This window comes from Trematomus bernacchii, unplaced genomic scaffold, assembly GCF_902827165.1.
Source record: "Trematomus bernacchii unplaced genomic scaffold, fTreBer1.1, whole genome shotgun sequence".
NCBI lineage: Eukaryota > Metazoa > Chordata > Actinopteri > Perciformes > Nototheniidae > Trematomus > Trematomus bernacchii.
Window position 1 is genome coordinate 9,902,074 of NW_022988098.1, and position 17,516 is coordinate 9,919,589.

The following is a 17,516-nucleotide window of genomic DNA, read 5'->3' on the forward strand; positions in this document are numbered from 1 at the left end:
TCAATTAATTGTATTTTTCAACCCGTCAGCCAATCAGTGATGCAGCCAGTAAATAAATCAACAAATCAATCACTCAACCAACAAATGACTCAGTCAATCAACAAATACATATATCAACCAGTCAACCAATCAATCCACTAATTAATTAACCAATCAATGAGTCAATCAACTAATCAATCAATTAGTCAATATATCAATTAATCTATTAGTCAATCAATCAGTCAACCATCAATCAATCAATACATCAACCAGTCAACTAATCAAACCATCAATCAATCAACTAGTCAATTAACCAATCAATGACTCAATCAACTAATCTATCAATTAATTTATCAGTCAATAAACCATCAATCATATTGGTATAGAGCAGGGGTCGGCAACCCCTGGCACGCGTGCCACCATTGGCACGCGGCACCGTAACCAGTGGCACACTAGGAATAAGTGCAATAAGTGTGCAAAATATTAAATTGTATTTTCGGATCCTGAACGAGACCGCCGCCAGAGCGCGTCTCCCCGTTACCTGCAGAAGGAAGCCATGCACGCAACGCAGCCCCACTCTGTTTAACTCCAGGTGACTTTCTGCCGCTTTCCTCCGTGGTGCAGGGCTGATCGTTTCACCACAGAGGAAAGCACTTCACAAATTGCAGTACCCATAAGGAGCTTTACAAATACCGCAGTTTTTGCGTGGCTGTGTCTTTAGTTGAAAGCCCAGTGGCGATCTGCTCATCTCTCATTGAAATAATATGCTACAAAGGGGCGGACTGGCCATCTGTGTGTTGAACTTTCCTGTCGGCTCCCAGACCGTAGTCGAGGAGGGCAGAAGCAACAAGCTTCAGGTTCAATAACCCACTTTAGCTTAAATGACTGGAGAGAGGCGAGCTCTTCTTGGGAGGCCGTTGCATTTATTTAGCTGTTCTTCTGTTTCACAAAATACATCACAGACCTCTGTTTTTCTGCTGCCTCGTTTCACTTCCAGAAACATACACACGCTCACTCACTGTCGCTCTGCCATCCACACACACACATGCACACGCCACACCCCTCTCTCTCTCTCTTAAAGGGACAGCGATCTCATCTCACTCTGCATGACCCTAATATCATAACATGTGTGTTCTGGAGAATCGCAGAACGGACGATCGTCCTTATTATTATGCCGTTTAAACCAATTATTTAAATGTGTTTGTTAAATTCGGCATCATGTAAGTTGTGCTGACAGGTACACACACTGCTTCCCCGCAGCGAGGCCCCCCCGCCCTCCTGTTGATAGTTCACGAGCGTCAAGCTCCTCAACACCCCCCCCCCCCACCCCACCCCCCCCCCCCCCCTGTTGATAATTCTCGATCGTTGGCACGCTGATAACAATTTTTTTTTTTTTTAATGGCACTTCATATCAAAAAGGTTGCCGACCCCTGGTATAGAGAAAGAACCTGGTTGAATATTTTTAGGATTAAGCCAAGTTAAGCCGCAGTAAAATAAAAATCCTTTCTGTTCCTGCTGTGAGACTTTTCATAATGGATCCCTCCCTCGGCTAAAGTCTCCAGCCCAGGAAGTACCTGCTGAAATCCATCAGATCTGCATGCAAGCAAGGCCTAGATCCTTCAGTGTCTCTCATTGTTAGTTATAAGAATATCCTAATCACAGTATCCAGGGGATTTCTGGCCTATGCCTCTTTGCAGCGAGACTTTCATGCTGTCAAATTGCGAGAGTTAATTTGGTTTGTATTGAATTCAATGGCTCGTGAATGGCTCCTTGTTTCAGAGAGTTATGATCAGTGTGAAGGTGGGAGCCTCAGGGAGCAAAACAACACTGCAATGCATCAAAAGTGCGCAGAGAAACAGCTCATGGAGGAGAAGTCTAAGACATTATGAGTGATTGAGTGTCCTGGAGGCGTATGTGAGGAATCCACCATCTGGAATGCACTTCTTTCTTCAAGTCTTCATTAAGAACTCAGCTGTTCACCATGGCCTTTGACCCCTAACCCATCACAATTTGTACTTTATTATTTATTATTATTTGTTCTCCATGTAAAGCGTACCTTGGGTCCCTTGAAAGGCGCTCTACAAATGTAATGTATTTGTTGTGAAAATCCTGAATGTACTCTTCCAATATGAGAGTAACATGATAACAAAGGTATCCCAACTGTTGCTGTGAACATGACAGGATGTATGATTACCTAGAAGAGCATCAGGACTGTTTGAGGCATATGATAGCTATGTGATTAACATGATGATTCAGCCTCTATGGAGATAGACATATGACAAGCATGATCATTTCTGACGTGGAGCTAATCTGAACTAAACATTGAATACTGCTTTCTGTTCCTCCATCTTGTGACTGTGTAACTCCCTCTCTTGCATATCAGCATGTGAAGGACACTGTTCAGGAACTAGTTGGTGCTCTGTATGTGATGACTACTTCCATTCTGGAGAGGATCACAAATACATGGATCCTGATTATTAAAACTCAAGCCGGGGACCAGTGATATTTTTCTAACACTATTATTATTATTATTATGTTGGTGATCATGCTGCTTGTGTTTTGCAGAAAATGGAGGTTGCAGTCAGCAGTGTTTAGCAGTTGCAGACCGGGCTCTCTGCTCCTGTTTCCCTGGGTTCAGATTGAAGAGAGATGGAAGAAAGTGTGAAGGTAAGAGCTGCTTTTCTCTCGTTGTGAATCGCTGGCTAATGGAGCTCGTATGAATCTCACACGCTTTCTCTACCAGGCAGGGGTTTTGCACATGGTTACAAACAACATAACTCATCAACATTACCTTTCACCGCTGTATAACAAGACCAACAGTGCAGTGGAGCAGTTGTTGGACACATTTTAATTGGATGCAGTCACCGATGATGGAGAAACATGCTGGTTTTGTGATACTAAACAATACACAACCATAATGAACCACTTCCTGGTGGTTGAGCGTGTTTCCTCTAGCATTATTCAACCATAGCCAATTACTCTTTGGCAGCTACAGCTGGAGTAACAAACACGACACACACTCCATTCATTATGATCTCTGTGGAAACTTGGTACAAAAGTGGCATCTCTGACAGGTAGGACTGCAGTTTGTTGTAGATTAAATGACAAAAACAAAGCATGTGCTCACTGGTGAAGAAACACCGGGTAGCATCATGTTTTCTAATAAGTACCACATTTCCTATGTATATTATTGCGTCTGTCAGGAGTCCAAAAAAGCTGCTAATCACGGGAAGAAGGATTCGCACAACTAAAGACTCTCCACTCCTTGCATTCGTTTAAAGGTCCCATGTCATGCTTTTCTGGTTATTACCCGTCCCCTTGTGTGTTATGAAGGTTTTTATGCATGTACTGTAAACGGTCTGCAGAGTCACAAACCCTCAAAGTACACCCTGTAGAGAGTAAAACTCTAACACAGAAAATATCTGTCTATGCTGCCCCAGAACGCCTCGTTGGAGATTTCTCTTTTCCCATTGTTTGCTTCCTGGGTTCTGTGACGTGTGAACACCCAAATCAACAACAAATGACCGGATTGGCCCAAATGGACCAATCCTTGGAGCACCTCACACACCAGGATCCCTTGGCTAACTAACAGGGAGTCCCCATTGCCTTGCATAGAGCTCCCTGGTTGGTAATAGACGAGTTGGGATGGCGGAGAAATGCTCTCCGCAGACCCATTCTCACAGCGTTATAAACCTTTTTCTTACTTAATATCAAGCCACACTTATTGTTTTTACTTCGGCTGTGAGTGTTTGTGTGTGCACAGGATGAGTTTCGCTTGTTCTCGCTGTATCGCCGACCCGGAAGCCTGTCCGCTCCTCGCAGCAACGAGCCTCGCAACGTCCCGACCAATCAGAGCACACTGGGCTCACAGGGAGGGGGGGGCAGGAGCTCCAACAAGCCGTTTAGGACAGAGAGTGAATACACATACTATACAGAGATGCTGTATGAGAAACCAATGTGAGTTTGGAAAATTGCACAATTTAAATCTATTCTAGTAGACCTCAACAATGGAAATATGATCAGTAGAAATGGCCATGACATGGGACCTTTAACCATTCATTCCAGGAAAACAGGTAAAAATACCATACAATCCAGTACCAATAACCGTTGCAATAGAAGTGTTATTGTGATGGAAATTGCGGTGGCGATTGAAGTGAAAAAGTTGCTGTCAAAATAAATCTTTACTTCACGACTCACCCCTTCTCTCTGTGTCCATGTACAAAAAAAAAGTGAGCAGGTGAGAGCAGTCAGGTGACAAACTACAAAAGAGATAGAGTTCAGTCAGTATATCAAGCATTGACAGTCAATGAGCCGCGGTCCCAACAGTTCTGAAATAAATCCTACCTTTTTGAAAGTGAGTTTTTGTTGGAGTTGATTCAACTTTATGTTCAGTTTGGAGGCTGTGGTTTCGCCTCGTACTGAGAGGTATTTCCAGTATTTAGTCTACCTGCCCTCATTGATGTTAACTGTTGATTGTCCAAATGTAATACTGCCGTACAAGAAAGCTTGCTGCTGTAGATAATAATAATAATAATAATAGATTTATTTTGTTAGTGCTTTTACAGGTGCTCAAAGACGCTTTACAAAGATAGTGAAAAAAAGAAAAGAACAACAAATAAATATATATAGTTAAAGTTAAAGTCAAGCAATACAAAAACAATCACACATTAAAAGCCAGATTGAAGAGGTGAGTTTTTGTGAGTTTTTTGAAGGTGGTGAGGTCAACGCAGTCTCTGATGGGTTGGGGGAGTGAGTTCCAGAGGGAGGGGGCAGCGACGGAGAAGGCACTGTCCCCCCAGGTCCGGTGATTGATGCGGGTCGGGATGAATAGGAGGTTGGCTTCTGATGAGCGGAGGCAGCGGGAAGGGGTGTGGTGGTGCAGCAGGTCTGTGAGGTAGGGGGAAGGGGTGTGGTGGTGCAGCAGGTCTGTGAGGTAGGGGGGAAGGGGTGTGGTGGTGCAGCAGGTCTGTGAGGTAGGGGGAAGGGGTGTGGTGGTGCAGCAGGTCTGTGAGGTAGGGGGAAGGGGTGTGGTGGTGCAGCAGGTCTGTGAGGTAGGGGGAAGGGGTGTGGTGGTGCAGCAGGTCTGTGAGGTAGGGGGGGGGGCCTGGTTGTTGAGGGCTTTGTGAGTTATGAGCAGGACTTTGAAGTCGATTCTTTGACGGACGGGGAGCCAGTGGAGGTTCTGGAGGACGGGAGTGATGTGGTCTCGGGAGCGGGTGTGGGTGAGGAGGCGGGCAGCAGAGTTCTGGATATGTTGGAGTTTATTGAGGAGGTTGGATGGTATGCCGTAGACTGGCGTAGAGGATGCTATTGCAGTAGTGGAGTCGTGATGTGATGAATGCATGAATCAGGGTTTCAGCAGCAGAGGAGGAGAGTGATGGGCGGAGACGGGCAATGTTTTTGAGGTGGAAAAAGGCGGTCCTGGTGATGTGATTGATGTGGTGATTGAATTTGAGCTGACTGTCAAAGATGACTCCGAGGTTGCGGATGTGAGGGGGGGAGATAGAGTGTTGCCGTCAAGGGTGAAGTTGAAATTCTGGATGGCTTTGGCACGGGATGGGGGGCCGATGATGATGATGTCTGATTTGTCACTGTTCAGTTGGAGATAGTTTGTTTGCATCCATGCTTTTATTTCTGATTCTAGATGGTTAATTGATCAATGAATTTGCAAAACGGCAAATACTTCTGGAGTTTAGTACACACTAGCACAATAAGTGTAGCTTGCTCCTTCATACACCACATGTACAGTGCTTCTAAATGTCCAGAATTAGTGGTATTAACAGTTTAAGAATTCCTTTTCTCAGATCATGAGCTGCTTAAATACGGGCCTGCATGAAAAACTTCTCATACACTGAAAGTTCAGTCCTTCCCTGCCCAGTTTATTGAATCCGTCTGGCAGTCGCCTCTGGATGCATAAGAACTACATAAGAGTTAATGTTTCCCCTCTGATTTTCTTCCATTCAGTGAGCAGAGGGAGGACTCAAAGTGTTCCCACATGTGGAGAGGTGGGTGGTCATTTTTAGGTTTAGACTGGAACGAAACAGAGCAAATAGCACTGCCTAACAATGGAGATAGAGACAGGTTCACATAACAAGGATGGAGAGAAGGGCGAACAGAAGTGTAAAGATCTCTGTGGTGGAAATTCCACACTTAATCACCTTCTGGTAAGAAATTAACAGATACAAGTTTAAACCAAAGTTGTGTTGTTTAATAAAGAGTTATAGTATTTAACAGAATCAATCTATTTCCAGCTGGAAGGACAGATAACCTGCACACTGATGTGATACAAGAACCTGACCGTGTTACAACAGAAAAACAAGCACTTTATAGAGACAAAAGACAAAAGGGGGGAGGTCTCAGCTAGAATTTACATTACAGGCTAGAGAAATGTTGGCAAGACGGGCGAAACTTGCATACATGGTCATTACAAACCTAAGATCCATATGATAACTGCTTGACAATGGTCAACCCTTCTGTCTGAGAACATTAAGTAGCTAGACGTGAATTTAAACTGTTAGAAAATAATGTTACAGTGACATTATATATAATTAAATGAGACTTATGAGACATTTCTACGATAGTCTCCATTTTGAGTTCATCCTCAGTGACCAAGTCAGGGGAGGTAAAGACCTTGAGGAACTGCAAATAAAATGGCCACCATAGCAGATGAAGAAGATGTTTTTACGCACCATTGGCAAAACACAAACATTGGAAAAAGTCCTTTCCGTCCCAAGGCTTAATGGCAAGAAGGGCTCAGGGGACAATGTGGACAGGGCACTAATGTTTAATTTGCCCCTAAAACGAAGACAACAAATGTCTTTAGGTTGGGGAAAAATGGGGACATTTGCAAAGGTAGGCCCCAAAACATATGTTACTTGAGCTGAATGAGTCAGTAAGAGTGTACAGGGAGTTACACGATGTTAAAAAGGGGAAACGGTTCATCTTAGTAGGTAAGATGAATGTGTGCTCCACATTTTAAGGGCGAATGGGCAGCAAGGGGGTGTTGTATTTTAATTAAAGACCACCTCACTGCAGAATATCCTTATTACACGGATACATATGTATAAATCAACAACTTGACTAAAAGTATAGATTTTTAAATGATCGTATTGCTTCCTCTGAGAAAAAATAGTCTGTTCCACTTCCATCATGAATCTAAAGTTTCCTGCTCTCCACAAATATAAAAGTGAATAACCAATAGTATTCAATAGTGATTTCTGATGGAAAAAATGATGTTTGTTGTCCACAGTTGACGTTAAACTGACCAGACTTTTTTTTCTGCAGATTAATATGACTGCAAACTGTCCCTTTATCCTCCTTAGCAACGGTTTGTTCTCCTTAGCAATGGTCTGTTAGCAAAAAATAACAGACCTCTGGAATGTACAAATCAACCAATCAGAATTAAGTATTCAACTAAGTCATGTAATAAGATACAATAAACGATATCCTGTGGCAGAGATGGGAAGTAGTGGAGTACAAATACTTCGTTACTGTACTTAAGTACATTTTTCTGGTATCAGTACTTTACTCCACTACTTATTTTTCTGACGACTTTTTACTTTTACTTCTTACATTTCTAACACAAATACCTGTACTTTCTACTTCTTACTTTTTCCAAACAGGCTGGTTACTTTAGTTTGAATCTGTGTTTGGTGGCGTGATCATTATTATTTAGAGTCATTGCGTGCCTATTGATTTGAACACGATCCGTGTATCCATCATTTCCTGGTCTTCTCTAAAGAAGAGGGACCAATGAAAACGTTGTCATGTTGCCCTTTGTTCAGCATGGAAACATTCATTAGCTAACAATGACATTATTGTTCTATTAATATAAAGGGAGGTCACGTACTCTTTAAAACAGCTGGTAGTTATGGGTACTTTTTACTTAAGTACATTTCAAAGCCCTCTTTACTTTGACTTGAGTAAAGAAGTTTAGTCAGTACTTCTACTTTTACCAGAGTATTTTTAAACACGAGTATCTGTACTTCTACTTGAGTAAAGGATGTGTTTACTTTTGCCATCTCTGTCCTGTGGTGTGAGAGGTGATGCTTGTGTAGTGGTTAGGTAAAATAAACCTCATGGGAAAATAGCTCCTGGTTGTTATTCACACACCAGGTGCTGAAGACATCCTCAGATTCTGGATTTTCCTCCTCCGGATCCCGAGGGAAGGTGATCACAAGTTCATTCAATTTCCCTGGAGCAAAAGCTTTGAGAAAGACATTTCAGCAAAGGACTGCCGACAAATACACACAGGAGAATACACCTTGTTCCTGGTTAACAATTTGTCCAGCTTAAACAGGGCTGGGAAGGTTACTTTAAAAATGTATTAGTACTAGTCAGTGTTGTAGTCAAGTCACCAATTCACGAGTCCAATTCACGAGTCCAAGTCACTCTCGAGTCACCACTCTTCGAGTCCGAGTCCAAGTCCGAGTCACCAAGGGAGAGTCGTAGTCGAGTCCGAGTCCAAGTCCGAGTCACCCAAGGAGTGTCTGAGTCGAGTCCGAGTCCGAGTCATCATTACCTGTGTTCGAGTCCAAGTCCGAGTCACCCAACGAGTGTCCGAGTCGAGTCCGAGTCCGAGTCATCATTACCTGTGTTCAAGTCCGAGTCCAAGTCCGAGTCACCTAAGAAGAGTCCAAGTCAAGTCCGAGTCACAAGTCTTCATGTATTAATCTTCGTGGATATATGTGTTGAAATGTAGCTGCTCCTCTACATTGCTTTTATCCTGTCATGTTATACTAATCTGTCTATTGAACTGCTGTGAAGCCAGTTTGGCTACAATTCTTGTAATAGTACTATACAAATATAAAGCTTATTACTAATATTAATATTATTATTATTATTGTAAATGACCTATAATATGTCTTAGTCTAACTATATTTAAAATATGCCAATATTTTCCTATGGTAAAGTCTTCGTTTTGCACTTTTATTTTGATAGTAATAAGATCGGGACTCTTATTTTGAAGGAACTTTTACCGGTTAAATCGGTTTACTGATGAAGATTAAGCTCGAGTCCAAGTCGGAGCGTCAATATACAAGTCAAGTCCAAGTCATCGTACGCCAGAATTCATGAGTCCGAGTCCGAGTCCAAGTCATCATGCGCGAGAATTCACGAGTCCAAGTCCGAGTCGCGTCAATCAGTGCGCGAGTCCGAGTCGAGTCACGAGTCCCGAAAATTGACACTGGAGTCCGACTCGAGTCCGAGTCCAGGACTTGAGTACTCCATCTCTGGTACTAGTTAAGATGAGATTTACTTTATTTAGTGGGAATGCTGATACAGCATTCCAACTATCTGTTATGCTACGCACGAAATTCTTTATTATTCCGCCGAGTTATTTTGCACCTCTTCTTCTCCCACATTCCACATCGCAGAAACTCCGTTCAAACATCAAAACGTTCAGCTCGGTCGGGAATCGATGGCTATTACTTTTCTCATTCATAACTTTCATAATTCCAGAGATACATCCCATAATTCATCAAATCTTTAACATGGAAGTCAATGGAGAAACTCTTCACTCAGAAACCTCATTCCAACTTTAAAATGTTTCACATCTTTCTGACATTATTCGTGTAACACAACTTTTAAATCTGATTCGTACTTTTAGAGATATTAAACATTGTTCAGACCTTGGTAAAGAGGCCTTCATCAGATTTTAGAGTGTGTGATGTCACAGCTAGAGTGGCGGACAGATTTAATTTTGCCTTCATATTTTCTTTTAAACCTGCCATAATTCCCAAACCCTACATTCCTGAGACATACTTTTTCATGAGAAATGTAGGAAAACATCTCGTAGCTTTTTAGCAAAATAATTAAACAAAATGCCTCTTGAGGGCATGAAGTGACAACAACTTTCAACCTGTCTCCATTAAACCCCATTGTAAGTTCAGCCTCATCTTTCCCCACCACAGCAGCCGCACACCTTTAGTTAATCTGCCAAAAAGGCCACATTATTAACCCGAAAGTACACAAAAAGTACACTTCAGATGCTCAAGTTCCTTGACATGCTTCACGCTTTGAAATTTCACCGATATCTGTTACGGTTCTTCAACAAAACGTTCACATGTAAAAGGTTTATCTCTCATTCAGAGCAATGAAAATGCTCTCCTCTCACTTGATCTCTGGACACGTCGTTAGCTCAAATATAAACACCTGTGTCATGGAACACGATGATGTCATAACTCCAACTGACATGCTCAGAGCAGCAGACTTCAGATAATGGTCCTGCCTTCAACAGCTCTACGTCAATTATGGGCATACTTGCCAACCTTGAGACCTCAGAAATCGGGAGCATTTCAAAATCACCGTGGGGGGGGGGGGGAGCTAGTGGATCGTGTATTAGATTAACATTAACATGCTTATTGTAGTTGTAAGTGCACTGCCTTGCGGCCTGTAGCACCATCCTTGATGGAGCATATGTGTGGGCTGGACCTGTACTATACAGGAAAGGAGTGAGCAGAGGGTCGAGTTGTCGATTCTTGTTCTGTTTTCTGTGACTATCTTCCTCACCCTCTCAGACTTTCAGTTGCGCGCGCTACTAAAGGGACGCGCTACCATGGAAACCAAACAATGGTGTAGCTGTATTAAAGTCTGAGTGGAAACAGTCCTGAGTAAATCTGATTTTGTCAGAAATCGGGAGAAATGCGGGAGAAATATGACCCCGGGAGGAAACCGGGAGAGGGCAATGAAATCGGGAGTCTCCCGCGAAAATCGGGAGGGTTGGCAAGTATGATTATGGGGTGTCATCATATGCCGTTTCCATGGAAACGCATCCCTCGCCATAAAACACGATGTTGTCGTAACGCCTATGAAAAGGGTCAAAACAGCACCACACTTCAGATAATGGTTAACGGTCCAGCCCTCAACAGCTCTACGTCAATTATGGGGTGTCATCATATGCCGTTTCCATGGAAATGCATCCCTCGCCATAAAATACGATGTCGCTATAACTCCTATGAAAATGTTCAAAAAGTGATCAAACTTCACAGGTGTGCTAACAGTCCAGCCGTGAAGACATCTACGGGACAGTTTTGAGATTTCTTCAAATACCGTTGCCATGGCAACACAATGCTCGCCATGAAACACGGTTTTCTCATAACTTCAGTGAAAATGCTCCAAACGGCCCAAAACTTCACAGGTTTGGTAACGATGCAGCCATCAACGCATCTAAGCGTATTATGGTATGGCATCAAATGCCGTTGGCATGGCGAAAGATCATTCGCCATTAAGTTAGTTCAAAAGTTTGCAGTTGAAATATTCTGCTGCTTTTCCAAGCCTTTTTACTTTCTTTTCTTCTCTCATCACACATTCAAGCCCCCAGTGTTCATGTATCATTTCAATCTAAATTCTTCACTTTCTTCTTACACATTACATTTCTCAGCATAGCAGTTTAGCGTCAGCTTTTCAGCATAAAGCATTCCCACTAGCAATTTCTTCAGGAATTGCATTCTCTAGTTCTACTTTTTATTCTGAGACGTCTCATGTAAGTGAGGAAATAAACATGAATACAATGAGGAAAAGAAGCAACTTGTTTTCAGTCTGAAGAAACCTCTGTTCTTGTGAAACTGATTTAATCAGAAATGTTAGTTTGTTTATTATTTGACAGCATTGTAACATCTGTTTGCTCTTTTCTCATTAAATGTGATTGTTGCTGCTTTAATAATCTGAGTGATATCATTGCATTAATATTAATGCACAACTCTATTGTGACATACATGTTTTTATATATTCATAGTGCACACATTAATTTATGGTCTCCAATATATATTTTACTTTACTATATATTATTGTATTTTATTACACGTCTTAGCTGTATACTAAATTCTGATTGGTCAAATTAGAAGTTTAAGAGGTTGTTAAAACTCGATAACACACCGCTGCCAAGAAATCTGTATTTTAGATTGAGATTAAATCCTTTAGAGTTAATAAACGTGTGCATTTGATAATCCACGCTGAACAGCAATGGGTCGTCCTCTCTAGGCTTCTCCTGGGAAAACTGTGTTTAACATTTACTCTGTATTTAAATACTTAGAAATCTCTTAAAAACATTTATTTTATTCCCTGATGAAGAGGTCTGTCAGGGAGTTCATTTAAACCCAGTAACTTTATGTTTTATATGATTATAGAAGTTTAAAATGTAAAAATTGCATGTAATAAAACTTTGATTTCAACGATTTAAAAACAATATTGTCTGGACTGGAAATTAAAATGCATTTATTTTGGGATCTGATAAATGATTCGCTGCTCAAACTCGCAGTTGGATTAAACATATTATTTATTTATTTTCCCATCATGCACAAATCACAAATTAACAATTTATAACGACATAGTTTCAATAAAACAGGGAAGGTTGAACTATAACCTGACATAAAGTTCTGAATCTGGGTGAGATCATTTAAAATGTAAAGAATATATATCTCTTATTTCCTCTAAAGGAAGCAGTTCAGCATATTTGATGAACATGATGTTACTTGGATAAAAGTGTCTGCTAAATGCACGTGTTTCAATTTAATTAACCTCTTAAGCCCTGAGCCTATTTTTCAGGTCTCAGGCTCGAAAATGACATTCCCAGAACAAATGACCATATCTTCCCTTCTAAAAGGGTTAAATTAATCATCTTTATTCTCAAAGTAATGATAAACCTGTGAGTTGGATGTAGAAAAGTCAGAATCAATATAGATGTTTTTTATTTTAAAGAAAATTCAGATTTTACATAGTAAAAAAACGTAAATTATAGTGTCCGTCCAAAAATTGTTTTTTACTTCTAGTGAAAACCACCCTTGGATGATGGGTTAGTAGACTAAAAGCTTTAGGAATCCAAAGTACAACATATAATAAGTACCCTGTATCAAGATTGATGCAAAACAAGTGAAATTTGACCTTTTTAGAGCGGTTTAGCCAAAAAAAAACACTTCTGGGGTCATTTGGGTGGATTTGACCTATCTCTGGCCCCCCTTGGTCGATTTTGATGAATGAAATCTCTTTATAACCGCTAGAGCCAATGGAATCGAGGGAAGGTTATATACTAGGGCTGTCAAGTTAACGCGTTAATAACGCGTTAACGCAAAAAAAATTAACGCCACTAATTATTTTAACGCGATTAACGCATGTGTATTTTTTGTCCTCGGCCGCCGTAGTTTCAGAGCGCATCGAGTTTAAAATACCATCTACAAGCTGATGCTGACAGCCCCGCTCCTACCGCCCGCTTGTGGCAGACCACACTTCCACGCTCACTGGCAGGCCCGGACTGGCCATCGGGAGGACCGGGAGGGAGTGTGTATGTGTGGCGCGACTCGCGCGAGCGAGGCACACCTTACATGTTGTTGTTGTTAGCATCTGGTGCTAGCTAGCTGCGCTAACGGATATAAGGAGCTGTTTCAATGACATTTCGCCGACAACTGCGCCGAGCACTTGACTTTATGCAGGTAGCCAGACAGTGGGACATTGTACGAAAATTAACGCGATTAACTATGGACAATCATGCGATTAATCGCGATTAAATATTTTAATCGACTGACAGCCCTATTATATACACACCAAAACGTTAACAAATAAGGAGTGAGAGTGACGCGTTACCAAAACCGGAAGCTGCATACACTCTGGTGGCTACCATTAGCAGCTAACTTTTCCGCTCCGATTTTTACATAAAAAATGGAATTATGGATCATAAAAAAATTCTTCAAAGGCACAGGTACATTATCAACCTATGGATCAACAGTTGTAGTATTTTTTTTTTTCGTTTTAATGCCATTGAACACGTCTTTTGACCTAATTGACAGCTACGGTGAGACAATCTGTCGTAAAAGCTCCGTAAAGGTACGTGTTGTGATGTCTGTGTTTGCTTCCCCTGTCGCAAGTTCGGATCACTCAGTGATGATACTATACCTAAATAATCAGTGGAGTCTCAGCTTTAATCGGCTATATTGTATGTGCAGCTAAGATAAGTAATAAGGGTATCTTTATCTTGAATTGTGTGCCGCAGTGCGTTAGAATTGTTTCGCTCAGGGGTCATTTAGACGCTTCTTATGAGACTTGTGTTTTGTTTTGGTAAAAATGGTTCATATCTTCAGTTAGCTGAGATCCTTCCCGTTAATCTGGTGCTACACATTAATAGTTTCATAAATGTTAAGAAGCCCTGAGACATTATCTCGAAAAAAAAAAGGTGGGAGGGGTCCAATGGGGGGACCGCCGTGCTTAAGAGGTTAAGGTTGACAGTATGATCAAAAAGCAGATTATCAAACTCAATAACAACAAGAATAAAAACATGTTTAGAAAAAAGAGACAGCAGGAGGACAGGTTCAGAGGTCAGTGAATGATCCCTTTAAGAGATGAACATCATAGATATAATGCTCCTGTGTATCTCTACCTGCTCTGATCCACTGTCACACACACCTTCAGTGGTAATATCTTCACTTCCTCCTGAGTGATGATGTATGGAAACATCTTCTCAGTGAAAGTGTGTGTGAAGGTGTGTATGTGTGTGTTAGTGTCAGGATCAGAGAACGACAACTTTCCTCTGTTCCAGTCCAGATCCACTCTGACCCTCTGGAGCTCCTTCTTCAGGCGGAGATCAGTGTCTGGACCTGGTGGTGACCATGCTGAGTATTTACCTTTATAGAAACATATTCCCCATGATCCAGATGTTATGTCTCCCTTCCTCTGGACAGACTCTGCTAACACACCCAGTAACCAGAATGTACTGTCTGTAACCTGGACATCCCAGCTGTGAGTCCCAGAGTTAAAGCCCTCAGAGCCCAGGACAAAGACATTATCAAACCTCTCTGGATTATCAGGAAGTTCCTGTCTCTCTTCTCCTTCTCTCACTCTGGTCAGATCTTCAGACAGGATGAGTCCTGGATGAGCAGTGTTTGGGTCCAGGATGACAGGATAATATGACATCATGTCCTTCATCTTGCTCCAGATGTTGAAGCTGAGGTTGCCCAGATGTTTGGCCTGGTCTATCAGAGCTCCTGAGGGCAGCTGTGGATCCTCCAGCAGGGGGCACTGCAGCCTCTCCACTGCAGCCTTGTAGTTGTGCAGGAAGGAGACGTCTTCAGCTCTCAGCTCCTCCTCTGTGGCTCTGACTGTGTGTGAAAGAGCTGCTATCTCTCTGCTCACAGCCTCCATCTTCTCCTCCATCATCTTCCTCTTCTGCTCCTCTTCCTCCCTCAGTGCAGCCATCCTGGCCTCCTCTTCCTCTTCTAGAAACTGGTGAAGCTTCTTAAACTGCTCCTTAATCTGCGTCTCTGTGCGTTGAGCCTGGACCTTCATGTGTCCTGCTGTTTGATCAAACTTCACTTTAACTTCTTCAAAGAGCTTCCGTTTCTCCTGTAAGGGCTGCAGAGATTTCTGGAGCTCCTCTCTGAGATCCTGAGCAGCTTCATCGATGGGTCTGAATCTGTGGTTGGTGTGTCTTTTTGAATCTCTGCAGACGAGACACACTGGCTGCTGATGGTCCAGACAGAAGAGTCTGAGTTTCTCAGAGTGCAGACTGCAGAGAGCCTCTGGAGGTCTCTGATCTCTCTCCTGTAAGAAGGTCTCACACAGGTTCTTTAAAGCAAAGTTATGAGGTGGATCTTTTGAGGATCTTCTTTTACAAACTGGACAATCCTTTACTTCTTTCCCCGTCCACCAGGTCTGCAGACAGGCTTTACAGAAGCTGTGGCAGCAGGACAGGATGACAGGATCTCTAAAGACTTCCTGACAGACCGGACAGCAGAGATCTTCCTCTAACCTGGAAGCCATGTTGTCTCTGAGTGAAGCTGAAACACAGCAGACAGGAAGTACAGTCAGTCACCGTCTGATCGTCTGATTCTCAGTCCGTCTGTCTCTCTGCAGTGAGGAAGAATAACAAAGTGTTTCCTGGTTAGTCTCTCTGTTCACCTGTAACACACAGGTGTGTCTCATTCCACAAACACCAGCCACTCATCAGCCTCTGTAAACTGGTTTAACCTCATTTCATCTCTGCAGTACAGAACATTTTAACCGTCAAGTAGCTCATAGAGTATCATTCAGTTGTACAGTCTTAATGAAGCTTTTAAAGTATAGCAGGACTTTCAGCTCCACAGAGGAATTACCTTTGTTTTGGTGACTTGGCCCATTTGCCTAATATTAAAAAGCATTGTCGCTTTTAAGTCAGTTTTTTGTCTGCAGAAGTCACAATACTTATCAAAGGCCTCAAAACCCATCTTTTCAATAGAGCCTTTTCCTAGACCTTTTATTTTTTTTACTATTCATTTTACCGTGTTCTGTGCTGTTTTATATTGTTCTATACTTACTGCTTGTAGCACTTCAGGATTTGTCTTCAACTATGAAGTTACAAAATAAAAGTAATGGCTCCCCTCCACCTCCTCTACTGACTTCACTGAAATTCACTTTGATTGATTTTTGGAGTCAGACTCACCTTCAGGGGTGGAGGGTCCGCAGGTAGAAGCAGCAGTGTTGTAGTTTCCACTTTTCTCTCCTGTAGCTGAACTCAGAGGAAGTTGTTAGTTTGGTCTGAAGGTGAATGTGATCGTCTGTTTTTCAGTCCGTCTGTCTCTCTGTAGTGAGGGAGAAGAACGAAGTGTTTCCTGGTTTGTCACAGGTGAGTCAGGTGAGGGAGGAGCTCTGTCACGCCTCCTCTGCTGAACTCTGTCTCCTCATGTAACTCAGGGAGTGTCTCAGTCCAAAGTGCTGTTCTATTTCGTCCCTACTGACCGCCAGAGGCGGTGCTTTAGCACTGGATATGTCCATCGCACGCATGCGCAGTTCGAGTACCTAATAACAACAAAGTCACCTGTGACCCACGTGATGACGGCTACATAGGCCGGCGTCATTAGTGGATCGGCTCCTTTTCATCTTCTCGCTTCGCGAGAGTACCGCGGCTACATTCTTGTAGCCTACAGCGTTCAGGTTTGAACGTTTGATCTGAGGGATTTCTCTGCATGCAGCTGGCCGCGTGCAGCTTCGCGACTGACAGTCGGAGCTACGGGTTGTTAACGCGTCCTCCAGGAGCTGTGGCCGGCTGTGCAGAGCCTCGACGGACAGGTTTGTGTCAACTTGTTGCTGGTGATGGTTGTGTCCCCGCACCCTCTCCCAGCTAAGTTGTCCTGATTGCTGTCTTATTTATTGTTTGGCTTAGACTTTCTGGTGACGACAGTTTTCCCGCTTCCTCTCCCATAAAGTTGCCCTTATTATGCTCTTTTGAAAGTTCTGCTTGTGGCGTTGTGCCCGAGCTATCATTAGCATTTGAGTTTCCAGCTTTAGCTGCGTCTCTCATTCAATTTAGTATGGAAAGCCCAGGGTGCCATATTTTGCCCGTTTTTTGTTTAGATGCAGAGAGTAAGGTAAGTACTGGCCATAGTTACTACTGTAACTACGGTCCTAGGCCATGTAAGCACTGGCCGTGGTTACTACTGTGACCATGGCCTACGGTTCTATGCGGGCTGTTCTATTCCATAGAAGCTAATTATCTGGTCTTAACATGTGTTTTGACTTGGTGGCTTGATTGTTATCAGCAGCCGCTTGGCTAACACCTTGCATATACTGTTAAGCTT

General features: G+C 42.5%; 2 protein-coding genes across 5 annotated transcripts in view; one reads left to right on the forward strand and one right to left on the reverse strand.

Moving 5' to 3' along the window:
- fbln2 (fibulin 2) overlaps positions 1 to 17,516 on the forward strand; it is a 76,830-nt gene that overhangs the window by 31,098 nt on the left and 28,216 nt on the right. For both annotated transcript variants that reach the window (XM_034121977.1, XM_034121978.1), the window contains exon 8: positions 2,545 to 2,646. In XM_034121977.1, coding sequence (XP_033977868.1) covers positions 2,545 to 2,646 — 102 coding nt within the window. The remainder of the gene's footprint in view (positions 1 to 2,544; positions 2,647 to 17,516) is intronic.
- Positions 14,111 to 17,516, reverse strand: part of LOC117475663 (nuclear factor 7, brain-like) — an 863,632-nt gene continuing 860,226 nt past the window's right edge. The window contains exons 1-2 of one of the 3 annotated variants that reach the window (XM_034121989.1): positions 16,382 to 16,528; positions 14,111 to 15,740 (exon numbers count right to left, since the gene is read on the reverse strand). In XM_034121989.1, the coding sequence (XP_033977880.1) occupies positions 14,341 to 15,723 (1,383 nt within the window). In that variant the 5' untranslated portion in view covers positions 15,724 to 15,740; positions 16,382 to 16,528 and the 3' untranslated portion in view covers positions 14,111 to 14,340. Of the gene's footprint in view, positions 15,811 to 16,381; positions 16,529 to 17,516 lie in introns of those variants that run through there. The other 2 variants (XM_034121988.1, XM_034121990.1) reach the window with 2 other exon arrangements.